The sequence below is a fragment of the Salvia hispanica genome, chromosome 3 (genome assembly GCF_029641045.1).
Source record: "Salvia hispanica isolate PSC_SH4W2 chromosome 3, Shi_PSC_v1, whole genome shotgun sequence".
Lineage (NCBI taxonomy): Eukaryota > Viridiplantae > Streptophyta > Magnoliopsida > Lamiales > Lamiaceae > Salvia > Salvia hispanica.
In genome coordinates, this window is record NC_142694.1 from 5435276 (window position 1) to 5448578 (window position 13303).

General features: G+C 35.8%; 2 protein-coding genes across 3 annotated transcripts; one reads left to right on the forward strand and one right to left on the reverse strand.

The window, feature by feature from the left end:
• Positions 1-136: 136 nt before the first annotated feature.
• Positions 137-4766, reverse strand: LOC125213661 (dnaJ protein ERDJ2A-like). The gene is made up of 11 exons (XM_048114322.2): positions 4584-4766; positions 3455-3677; positions 3277-3372; positions 3027-3147; positions 2827-2933; positions 2473-2690; positions 1964-2141; positions 1752-1871; positions 1494-1580; positions 1272-1382; positions 137-1102 (listed from the first exon to the last, which is right to left on the reverse strand). The coding sequence occupies exons 2-11, from the start codon at positions 3638-3640 to the stop codon at positions 275-277; spliced, it is 2052 nt and encodes a 683-aa protein (XP_047970279.2). The 5' UTR covers positions 3641-3677; positions 4584-4766; the 3' UTR covers positions 137-274.
• Positions 4767-6656: 1890 nt separating this feature from the next.
• On the forward strand, positions 6657-12221 carry LOC125215899 (Tic22-like family protein). 2 transcript variants are annotated; one of them, XM_089069274.1, is made up of 9 exons: positions 6657-7120; positions 8473-8567; positions 8816-8895; positions 9358-9399; positions 9516-9643; positions 10063-10243; positions 10563-10735; positions 11430-11651; positions 11753-12221. In XM_089069274.1, exons 1-9 carry the CDS (start codon positions 6714-6716, stop codon positions 12048-12050), a joined length of 1626 nt encoding a protein of 541 aa, XP_088925400.1. In that variant the 5' UTR covers positions 6657-6713; the 3' UTR covers positions 12051-12221. The 2 variants fall into 2 exon arrangements, with proteins under 2 accessions (XP_088925400.1, XP_047973439.2); XM_048117482.2 differs by having other exon boundaries at positions 6658-7120; positions 10557-10735.
• The last annotated feature ends 1082 nt before the right edge of the window (positions 12222-13303 follow it).

Here is a 13303-nt window from a genome sequence, read left to right on the forward strand (position 1 = left end):
TATTGCATTTGTATGTCAAGAAATTATTGGTCAACAAATCATCTCCCTTTTTATTTCGGAGGTCGATTTTGACAAATTTCATTAAAAAAAAAACTACAGATAAATAAGAGCAATAACAATTCAATTGTGCGAAAAATTATGGAAAAGTTTGTATCTTTTTTAGTTTCAACCGTAAACTCAATCCACATGCTTAGAGAAAAATGGACCATGTTAGTCTATAATCCGAGGTAACAAAAACCAGTGAAATTTTTCTATGTATGTTTTAGTAAAAAGCTCACTCCTCATCTGAACTTTCTGAACTAGACTGCTTGCCCTTCTTCTTACCAGCTTTGCCATTGGCGACGCCTTTCTTGTTTACAGGTTCATCGTCCTCCTCGTCACTGTACTCACTTTCGATATCTTCATCTTCCTCTTCCTCGATTTCCTCCTCTTCCTCTTCGACACCATCCTCAGGAGTGCCTGCATCGCCTAACTGCCCGCCTCGAGTACCAGCGCGTGTCCGTTTCAGAATCTTCAGCTTTAGTGTCGATTTCTGTTCACAGCCAATCCACGAATCACACAGCACGTGGCAAGTCAGGTTGTAATTGCCCTCTGCCACAGCCATGAACTTGCCCATTACAAGCCGAGAGCCGCTCTTTACTTTCTCTACAGCTTCCCTTATGGCAGCAGTTTTCTCCTTTGGACTGGCGCCAAGAACTTCCATTCTCTCGTCAATTGCTGTTGAAGCAGCGCTGACTGCGGCCGCCTCATCCATGAAACTGATCTTGTGAGAGAACCACACGCTATTTGAGTTGGGATCTGCTAGCAACAACCAGAAGTTCTCTTCCCTGAGAAATGGGTAATAGGGAGCATGGGGAAGGGCCCCGATCAAGCCATTTGTGCGCTTTAAGGTGACCCAAGCCTTGACTGTAACTACATCACCCTCTTGTATACCTTCTTCTCCTTCAGTCTCACAAGTAACTTCAACCGTCAGGGAAGGAATCAGTTCCATCACCTTCTCCACATCCACTACTTGAGATTGAGATAAACCGCCTACTTCAGAGAGAAGCTCAGCACGCTCTTGAGCAGACATGTCTTCAAAGTCCTGAAAAGTTCGCACCTTCTGCAAAATATGCAAGGAATATTAGTATCAAAACATGGCATCTGATATGTTTTAACAGGCTGCGATTACATAGTAAAGATTGGGAAGGGAGAAGGAAAAACAGGTAAGAGTTTTTTCATTTAAGCTGAAAAAGCTTTTGATAAAAGAAAAAATGTGAAACATGTTATACCTTTCGCGTTATTTTTTTTATTATATCATCATTAAAATGTGGAAGCTGTAGAAATGGAGCAGTTCCATCAGCAGATCCTCCAGCTGCTTTCCTAGCACTAAGAGGAACAGCCTGCAAAATGGGCCAACGGTTCAGAAGTCAGTCAGTAAATAATCGGAATTAACAGCTTAGTTCCAGGTAGTTATGATATAAATACTTAATAGATAGTCGCCACTTTGATACCTGAACAATGCACTGTGAGAGTTCAATTACTCCAACTGCAGGCCTAAGCCAGCCATGCCCCTTAGAATTGCGTGGAATGATTGCCATCTGCTCGGACAATTAATTACAGTTAGAGCAGATCCATTACATTTTGGGGACAGAGAAGCCTTTTAGAGAAGACAGTAATGTATGGGAACTGCATCAAGCTTTGTAGCAAACTTTGAGGATGCTACTTACAAGACTATAAATGGATAGCTACTAGAGTGTTAGGGTACTAACCTTTATTAGTTCCTCAAGGAGACGTGGTGTAAATTCAAGCACCTGTTTGCAATCACGTTGCAGATCTGGGGTCAATGATGCCGTTTCACGAGTTAAGTGCGCTTGAATCAACAGTTCTGCCTGAAATTAGCGGACCCAAATAATAGTTGAGTTCAGATAATTTATATTCAACCTAACACCAAAGAGATTCTCCACTTCTAAGATTCTCTTACCTTAACAGGTGCAGGGTGTTGCTTCCAAAACTTTGCTTGTTCCTTTTTAATATTTTTAAGGTCTAGATTTAATTCACCTCTTACTGTCATAAAGAGTTTATGAAGGGGTTCGTCATCAGATCTGCGTACTGGAATTTCCAAGAATTCAGCAGCCCTGACGAAGACCTCCATGACTTTGCTGCACATACAATATTCACATCACTGGTCAAAGATTCAATCATTAAATATAATAGAGTACCCAATAATATAAACTTGAACTTGAGAGTGATGTGTTTTATGGAAGGACTTCATCAGTAATATAATCATTGCATGACCAGTAAGTTTCAACAGACATGAATTTGTATCTATTCCATGACAAAGTACAATATATAGTTAATATCCAAAATCCATGTAGGCCACAAGTCACTAGCTAAACACATGTCTTAAGTCATGTAACACACAATTCAAGACTATTTATATCCATGTAGGACTGATTCAAGTGATGCACGAATGTAGAAAGAAATATATACCTAGGAGCCAAAGAAGGTTTCATCAAGTGGTAATAGGCCGCCAGTGTGTCATTTTTTACATAATTTCCAGTATACTTTGAAGATTTAGACAGATATATAACCGCCAGAACAAGTGGCAACAATATACAGATACCAACTATCCAAAGCAGTAAAATTCCACTAGATGCGCCACCATTATTGAGAAGAAACTCAGGAAGAGCGATTCCCATTTGAAACCCCTGCACCATAAATATTGTAGCGTTAAATGTTACCTAGAGTCACTCATTCAAACTTCAATAGTTCATAGCTCTAACTGTGCATCGAAGTTTCTGCATTATGAAAAAAACAAGAAGCTTTTATTTGAAAGTATATTACCTGCCTACCATCAGGATGACCATATTTTTCAAAGTTCTCTCGTGAGATTGGATCTGTAAGAGCCTGGTAAGCTTTGGATATGGAGTCGACAAAGTACTTATGGGCAGCTGAAAAGTTTGAGCCAGAATGAGTATACGTAACATCTTATAAACATAGCTTTGGCACAAAACTAGCACAGCAGAACCAAAAACGTAGAATACCTGGGTCGGGATTTTTATCAGGATGGTACTGGATGGAGAGTCTCCTATATGCCTTCTTAATTGCAGAGTCTGATGCTCCGGGCTCCAATCCAAGAATATTGAACGGCTCAAAGACTTGGATCTGAGTTTACATAGAAAGTGTTATTCTGAGTGAACAGTGAAGTTCAATCATTGAACGGCATGTGCATATATGATACAGTGTAAAATAAAAGAACGAGTACTTAGAGAAAATGCATAATAATTGGTTTACCTCACGGCTCATGTTCTTAATGTAGAAAACAAGAAATCCCGTGATGACCCATAGCAGCACCAGAGTGAAGTTACCACATGTTAAGACATTTCCCATCTGAAATAATGAAATAAATGGTAAAACTATTAATTGCATAACAGCAGCAATATAAGTCTAGCAGCTAAAAAGTGCCACAGACCCGTTTAAAAACAGATTTCCGATATTTCCCTGATTGAGCGCAATCAGAACAGCCACAGTGTATGCTCTTTGCTTTCTTTGATGCAGCACGGACTAGCTTCAGTATGGTATACGGAACCAATGGCAAGGCGATCATAGACAAAATGAAAATTGGAAATAACGAATTTTCTTCTTCTGAATTAGCCATGATGCTTAATCCTTGTGTTGTTTGTAAAAATGAACACCTGCCAATATATGTAAGAACTCAAGAACAAGACGACTTTAATATCATATCACATGTAACTTCAACAGATCTTAAAACTTTAATAATATACTCCCTCCATCCACGAAACGTATACAGAATATCACCCCGCCCTCCACTTTATATTTCAACCTTACAAGTGCCTCTTATTTACCAAAGATACCATGATTTTCCAAATGGGGGGGGGGGGGGGGCATAACTATACCTTTATCCATTAAAACACAACACAAACATCGACAAATTTCTTACACTAGTGTCCATCAAATGTTGCGTACTTTTCTCAGACGGAGGGAATACAATGCAACCACAGGGCGATATAAAAGTAAATAAAATCTGAGCTAAGAAGCCAAAAAAACACACATAAATTAGCAGTGGATATAATTTGCTAGTTTATCAATTCCCCATAATATTTTCCAACCAGAATCTTTTCATGTTTCTCAGTGCAATTCCATCTTGATACACCATATTTCCACTCAATTCTAAATCAGCCGATTCAACAAATTTTGCAATTGATCCAGGCATTAAACAGATATAGAAACAACATTCCAGTGAATCCAAAATTCATTATACAATTGCATCACAAAGATAAATATCTAAACCCCAAGAAAACAAGCCGATGAAACCCCTATACTAGATCTTTAACTACTTAAAAATTAGAAGATGGGAATGATGCGATGACAAAATGACAACGCTCTTTCTCACAAACACAGACACGAACTTGACGACCCCAAAAAAATTCAAAACCTCTGTAAAACCCACATAGAAAAACAATTCAAAATTAAAATCACCATCACGAACAAAATTGAAGAAGCCCATTAAAAGAGAATCAACAAACAATATTTACAGCACGATTCGCCAAAAGAAAACAATCACAGAAACGTAAAATTACCAATAGCCGGAGATGAAGTAGAAATATCTGATTACTGGATGCAGCTGCAGACGAGTAATTGATATGAACGATATGACGCCAAGATCAGAAGAGGGCAAAGCACAATAGTTCGGTTTTTGGTTTGTTTTCTTATTGAAATTTGGACCCTCTTCTGAATTCTGTTGAATTTAGCCTGTGTTATTAAGCTATTCAGATCTTATGGAATTTATTGCGTATTCTCTTAGTCAATACGTCGTATATATATAATTATAAATTTACCTATATGGATTAGGGAAGGGAGTGTCAAAACTTATTTTTATTTTAAAATTAATATACAAATTTACTTATATGGATTAGGGAACTGGGAAGGGAGTGTCAAAACTTGCTTTTATTTTAAAATTAATATACAAATTCACCTATATGGATTAGGGAAGGGAGTGTCAAAACTTATTTTTATTGTAAAATTAAGATTAAATTAGAAGGAAAATAATGACAATTTTAATAAAATCTCAATTATAAAAAAATTGCATTAAAATGTAATCTGTATATTTCTATAATGACTTATATAATAATATGCTTCATTGCATTACCTTAATGTTATATACTTTGTCCTAGGTTCAATATGTACAATACCAAACAAATTTTAATGTTTAAGTGTATTTTTCAAATTTTTGCAAGCACTTTTGTTTTAATGCAATATGTTACACGCTCTAAATGCAATTTATGTAATGTCATAAGTGCAGTGTATATAATGCCAATAAAATGTGTGGATTTTTGAATTATAGTATATTTTAACATTATCAATTAGACTGGGTTTTCAGCATTCACTGTTTGATGCATCTATTCATACTTGACCATAGTTTTAATATAAAATTAGAATACATTTTCATTCTATTCTTTACATGTAACATTAAGTACTTATCTTGCATTAAATAATTTATTTTGTGCGCATATATTTAATTATAAAATTAATATATTAATTTGGTTATTCTTTTATATATAAAGTGATTATTTCTTTCTCTTTCGTGTGCGCGCACACACTCTCTATATATGATCAACTTCTTCATCTTCTAACTTCAACCGATTTTTTGTTCAATCCCCATAAATGGTTAAAATATTCCACAAATTATTAAGAAAATGCATAGTACTATATTATACTCATAACGAAAACCATCTTTGCAAAAACCATGCAGATTTATTCATAATAATTTCGGTAGGATTATCATAATTATGCACGAATAATATAAAATACTTCATACATTCATTAATACATGATCATGGTTGGCAACAAGTATCAATTCAACACACGTATCTAAGTATTTAACATACAAAAATGATGTTACAACGGTTACTTTTAAACATATGCAAATGAATCATCGTTAGAAGATAGTACTTCTCAATCCCACTCTAAATAGAACATTTATAATTTACTACTGTATTGAATTTCATGTAGTACTATTACTATATGAGTAAAGTGAAGTAAATAAAATAAAAATGAAAAAAATAGAAAGAGTGACGATTATATATTTAGAAATGTCATATAGCCAAAAACAAAAATGTACTACTCGTCTACTCCTATCTCTTCAAGTGTGACGGATGAAGTAAACGATAAAATAATTGATGATATAGGAATAGAATAAATGAAAACAAAATTGATATCATATGAAAAATTATTAAAATATTATTTTAAATTGAAATTATTTAGAAAAGATTGATATAGAAAGACTATTATTTATACCAATATATATTAACATGTTATTCGGTGTTCAAAATTATAAATATCACATAATAAAATGTATTATTATACTATTTGATTCACGTTGACCAACTTAACACTAGATTAATAACAAGTAATACATGATAATTAGTCATAGTCATCCTTCTTTAATAAAAATAAAAATATGAGTCAATTTAATTGTAATGGAGAATGTAATTCTAATCTTAAATAAATTTTCAGATAATAAATAATTATATAATAATTAATATTAATTAATTATAGATATCTTCGTCCAATTAAAATAATTTTATAATTTAATTAGTTCTGAATCAATTAAAGAGACGGAAATACTTTAATACACAAAATAATGAAATAAGTATTCTCGACTAAGTTTGTGTGGATTTCAACTCTCAACGATCGAACCTTCCCATCCCATGGCTTCGGCCGACGACAATCGCAACCGCCGGCGCCACCCCGCCGCTCACTTCACCGGATTCCTCCACACCGCCGCCGCCAACCTATCCTCTTTCCTCCCTCCCAAGGGGCAATATTCTGCGCCGCCCTCTTCCAAAATCCACCTCCCTCTTCTCTTCCCCAACTCGCCCCTCTCACTCACTTCACCCTCCGATTCAGCCTCGCCTTCGAATAATCCGCCTTCCTCATCCGCCAAGACCTCGCCGTCTTACGAGACGGGCGCGGGATTCCCCTCCACAGTTCGGATTTCGACCGGGAAAGGCGGCGGCCCGGCGTTTGTGGGCCAGGTTTTCAGCATGTGCGACCTTTCCGGCACCGGCTTGATGGCTGTTTCGACTCATTTTGATATTCCTTTCATATCTAAAAGGTATTGGTCTCAGTCTCAGTTCGTTGACATTCAGTAATCTTCCGTTGAATGATTTGTTAGTATATTTTTAGGTTTTCTCGATAGACAGAGTTGTGGTTTTACTGGTGCATGGTAAAGATATCCTGGAGTTGTTGCTGGAATGTTTTCGAATAAATTTAGTTACTATTTCTACACTGGGATAAGGATAACTGCGGAACTGATGATATAGAAATTACCAGGGCTAGGTCACCGTTGGTAATTTTGGATTTAATTGAAGAAGCTGGTATTGAAATTCTAATGTGATATGATTGAATCCTGATGTGGGATAGTGGGAGTGACTTGAGCAATGAGAATCTGACTGGTTTCCTGTTTTTTTTGGAACCAAAGTTGGAATCCTTGTTGGTAACTAGAGTAAATGGTTCCATTTGAACTGCTGCTTGGTTGCCCTGTAATTTTTCCTTCATATATGAAAGCTATGGAACTGAAAGTGTAAGCAATCATATTTTACTATACTGTTGCCTTTCGGTTGTGGACAAAATAAGTATAAACTAGTTAGAATGATGCAACGATGTTAATTTATGTGGGATTAGAGTTTAAAAAGGGTTTCTCTTAATTAAGAATTGAAAAAAGAAAACAAATGTCGGTATGGTTATTTTTCAATTGGTTTTTGAACAAAGAAGAGGAAGCAAAGCCACAAAGGTTAAGAATGACTTCTTTTGGTCCCTGAGAGAATGCAAGTGTTCCCAATCATGCACAATCAGTTGCAGGAAAATTACTGGCCTCATCACTAATTGTCTAGCACTAGCACTGCTATTGTTAATGGCACTAGAATTGCTTCTTTTTGAAGTCTTCATGTACTTTCCACTTTACAAGTAACTAAGGTGTTGTGATTTTCAAACGCTTCATAAACAACTGAAAAAGTGAAAATGTTTCCTGTTTGTCAAAGTAATTTTGAACTTGGTTTGATTGGCGTCAGTGCCTTCTTTTCCTGGTGCTTTCCTGCTAGAGCATTTGGAATTGGAACTGGGAGTGGAGTGGCTTTAGTTACTACGCAGTGTTTCATCTATTCTATACAGCTGCATGCATATTTCCACTTGCAGCTTCAATTTCAAGCACTTCCACGGGAGTAACTATGCCTTACCTCTTTCCTTGCGTTTGAACACAAAAACATACACAATTCTTCTCCAGAATATTTTCCGTGGTGATTCCTGAGATTATGCTGACTTGCTGTTGCTGAGAAAATTAAAGTTTTAGTCAACCTGCTTGAGTCTCTGAACCCCCATTATCACATTATTATTGTGAGACACGGCTTTTTTTCCTTTCACAAATTCATTTGCAGATATGCATCTTATCCTTATCATCTTTTATGGCAGAACACCAGAGTGGCTAAAGAAGATGTTTGCAGCAGTGACTAAAAGCGAAAGGAATGGTCCTGTATTCCGTTTCTTCATGGATCTCGGAGATGCGGGTATGAAAACTGCTCTCTCTTTACCTCGTTCTATTGTCCCAGGAAACATTTGCTCCTATCCACCCATTAGCTCTATGGAAAGGTTTCTAGTGAAACAACACTAGCTGTTCCAAGTTTTTTTCATGTTTAGTAATTTGGTTCTTATAGCATGGTGCTCAAATTATTTAATTATCATTGTTTTCGCTCTTGGTGATTTCCACCTTAGATGTAGCTTGAGTTGATGAAATCTCTATTTCACTGTGGTCCAGTTTCTTATGTAAAAAAGCTCAATATACCCAGCGGGGTGGTTGGTGCATGCCGTCTTGATATTGCATATGAGCATTTTAAGGTACTAGCTTGATCAGTTTATGGATCTAGTCTTAATTAAATGATTCATCTAATTGCAGAACTCACCCAGCCTTCTTTTTTGTTGGTTAAGACCAAACTTTAGTTTCTTTAATGGTATAAAACTCCAGTAACCAGTTGATGCTTTACGTTCTTAGGTTCTGTTACAAATTCCTACAAACGTATTATATCACTACCAATGGTGATTTTTATACAAAATCAAAGAGAACAAAGCTATTAAAACTATTCCAATTTCTTAGTTTTAAATGCTTCTGATGTTTTCCTGCAAGGTGTAATTTGGAACTCCTTCAACTTAAACTTATAAATAAGGACTCATTCATGCGTTATCATGACCTTTCCATTTTTCTTCTTCGTACATGATGTTTTTTTTTGGGGGAGAGGGAGACAATAATTATATGGAGCTTTCTAAACTGATATATTTGTGAACTTTTCATCTGCAATGCAGGAGAAACCTGATATGTTTCAATTTATTCCAAATGAAAGACAGGTTAGACCCACCTACAAGCTCTTGTTTAAAACTTGTTTGATATTGAAGTGGCACAAACATTCAGTTATGATGTTCTAAAAATGCAGTTACCAATGACTCCAATATGCTGCTTTCAGGTTAAGGAAGCTAACAAACTTCTGAAAGTATTTCCCCAAATCAATGGTAAAAAGAAAGTGGAGGGTGTTCCTGTCTTTAGTGCTCAGAACATGGATATTGCTATTGCAACAATGGATGGCATCAAGTGGTGAGTAATGTTTTCTATGTATGTTTGAATGAGAATAATTTGCAAGGAGTTCTTTGTTAGTATGCGCACTAATAAATCTTTTGTGCATTGGTGAAGCTATCACAATATAATTTGTCTTTGATGCCTCAGTAATCTCTCTTTCGTCCATATTCCGAAAAATTCCTAATATCTTCCATGATTACATCATTAGGTTTCATTTTGTTACTGCATTTCAAAATTGAGATATCCCTCAATAATTAATACGTTATGATCAGCTAAAAGGATTCAATGTATCACTAAGTTTTGTTGACTCGCTGTAAGTACGACTTTTGGGAAATTCAGGTTTTGTTTTGCATGTTTTAACTTTTAACCCATTCGTGTAATTTGTTTTTTGTTTGGAGTTCATTCTGACACCCATTGGCATTATCACCCTATGCCAGGTATACTCCTTACTTTTTTGATAAAAAGATGCTAGATAACATTCTTCAAGAGTCAGTAGATCAACATTTCCATGCATTGATTGAAACAAGAAATTCGCAACGGCGACGAGATGTTATTGATGATAGCCTGTCAGCAGAAGCTGTTGAAGAGATGAATGAAAGCATGTGGGATCCCCCAGAGGTACAGATCTATTTGTCTAGTGCTGACCATTTGCTAGTTGGCTACAAAATTTTAAGAAGCCACTATATAATAAAGATTATATTGAAATAGGAATTAGAAAAGATACACCATTTCTGTAAAATCATAACTTGTGCTGCGCAATTGGCCAAACCTGAGAAAACTATACCACTAAGACAACCTTCTGCTGTTAATTTTGGTCAGATTGCACTCCCAGTATATATTAAATCAATTACCCAAGTCAAATATTATCATGCATATGTTATTGAGTACCTGTGAATAAATGGATCTTCTGTCTGTTGCTGCTGCTTGAAAGGTTCAGGAAGTCCTAGACGAAATGGGTCATCCTGGTATACCCTTAAGTGTCATCTCAAAGGCTGCTGAGATTCAGCTTCTATATGCTGTTGACAAGGTTATTCTCGGTAACAGATGGTTGCGTAAGGCAACTGGAATTCAGCCCAAATTTCCCTATGTGATCGACTCCTTTCAGAGAAAGTACGTCCGAAGCTCTATATTCTTCTGTCCTGATTCAATGTTTTTTCTGGAAATATTTAAACAGCTAATTTACACATTTTATTTATTCACCTAGTTCCTTCCATATATCTTTTATTAATAGAGATGCCAAAAGCAATGGAGCATATATGCCCTTTTTAATGAATGTGTGTTCATTACTAGTCCCCTTAACAGTTTTTCATATTTTTTTTGGTTGTCGGTTTGTGTGTGTGTCTGTTCTCTTTCTTTCCTCTCTTCTCATTTTGTTACTTCCCACACAAAAACTTCCAACCCAAGTGCAACTTTCACTATGCTTAAAGAGGGGCTTTATGAAAATGAGAAATTGTCTTTTACTCACATGAATATAATGCACTATCTTCTTTTATATGAAAGTAGTAAGATTACGAGATGTGTGATTTTGTCAACTGTATTATGGAGTGCAAATATTTAATATACTGTTGATTTAGGTGTAAAGTCCTCGCTCTATTAGGAATCCTCGTTTGACATTTATTTGATGGTACGATTGCATGATGGAAGTCGTCACATTTTGACACTCTACAAGCAAATAACATTATACTTTCTTCTTGTTGAGGAGGGTGTTTCTCTCGATCCATTACATAATTATGTCAAGTATATTATGCTCATGCTCTCTCTCTTTATATTCATATTACATACTCCATCATGTATCCTGCTGCAGGAGTGCTGCTGCTTTTCAGAGAGCTAGAAATCCATCCCACTTAGTCTCTAACTCTGAGTCTGAGGAAGATGCTCAACTTACAAAACCCAACTCTCTAGTGGAAACAAAAGACAGTACTCGCCATAAGCAACAGAGGCTGAGTTTCCAGTTCCCTTTTGGAGATTGGTCTAGTAATCCTTGGTCAAAGCAACAGCAAGATCAGCAGAATCCGTTAGGCGCAAGGTTTTCACCATCAGCCTCCATGTCAAGAGGATCTATCTTAATTATTTTCTTGTGATTTCGAGCATTCCCTTTGTAATAAACTTTATCTAATTTCTGTGCAGAGATCCTAAGAGCACCAGGCAACACAGAGATCAAGAGTTGCAGTTATCTCCATTCCTCCCCAAGATTACAATGGTTGGAGTCTCAACGGGAGAGTCGGGCAAGATACAGAAGGCCAACTTAAAGAAGATGATGGATGATCTGACGAAAGAACTGGAAAAGGCGGAACAGGTAAATCAAGGTGGCAACGAGGCAACAGCTGATGAGAGGGATCCTCTATTTGTGGCGAACGTCGGGGACTACTACTCTGGTGTATCAAAAACTAGGTCAGCCAGGTGGGTTCGAGGGGGATCTTTCTAGAACCTGATTCCTTTTCCTGTTTTTTTTTCTTCAGTTGTGTAGGATTAAATGATTTTATATGTAGAGTAGTATGGAAATACTTGTGATTTGATGAACACGGTCCAAAAGTTGGCCGAAATTTTGGTTTCTTTTCAGCTTTAAATCATGTGAAATAAGTTCTTTTTCCCTTTAGTATAAGTTGTTTCTTAAACTTGCCATTTCTTGATCTCTTGAGGCTGTATTTTCCCAAAATTATGTTTCGGATCTGGCACCAAAAAGTTAAACCCTTTTTGGGCGCCATATATTTCAACTTTGAGGACAATAGGACATAGTAATATATAATGAAGAAAAAGTTGTGCATGAAACAGGATTTGCCACTGATAGATTCTAGTAATATTTTGACACTTTCCATTGAAATGCATATGTGATGAACATTTTGGCTCTTAAATTGCTACTGATTGGCTACTTTTTCTTGGTTGACTTTTCATATTTTCCACTCACAAAGTACAGCGACTTTGACTCGAGTCTTGATTTTTTTTAATAAAAGGAGATAAATAAATTTTTAATACAAGCATCTCTCTGTAAAGGCAACATCCACAGCCACTTCAATAAAGTGATCGCAAAAATCTCAGAAAAGTGCATGCGATCAAGTTGAGCAACAATTTGTTTTATTAGTCCATGAAATTATAGAGAGTGATGAATTATTTTTTATAAACATGGAGTATCTGATCTATACTTTATTGTTAATATAATTAGACTGGATAACATAATTCTTATTATTATAATTAGTACTACCACAATCATTTATTTATTGCCTAATTTATGTTACTACTACAACACTAATATTTTGATATTCTTTTAATTATATCATTACCATAACTGACTTAATTTTAACCTAAATAGCAGGAGGCATACATTAAAATATGATTAAAGCAGTATATACACAATGCATTGGTGCTGATTGAATTTTTTTTATTAATGATCGATTATTTCCTAATTTTAAGTGATTTTATCAATTAATTCTATCTTAATCTTTGAAATTTATCAATTTTATCTCTAATTTTAGTAATTATATCAATTATATCACAATTAATCTTTTCAACTTACTAGTTCTACATAGGGATGTCAATTCAACCCGAAACCTGTGGGCCGGCCCGAACAACCCGGTAATATGAGCGGGTTAGGGCTGTAATTTTATTACCCGAATACAAAACGGGCTAAACAGGTTGGCCCGAACGGGTTGCGGGTCGGCCCGATGGGTTGTGAGATTTAAT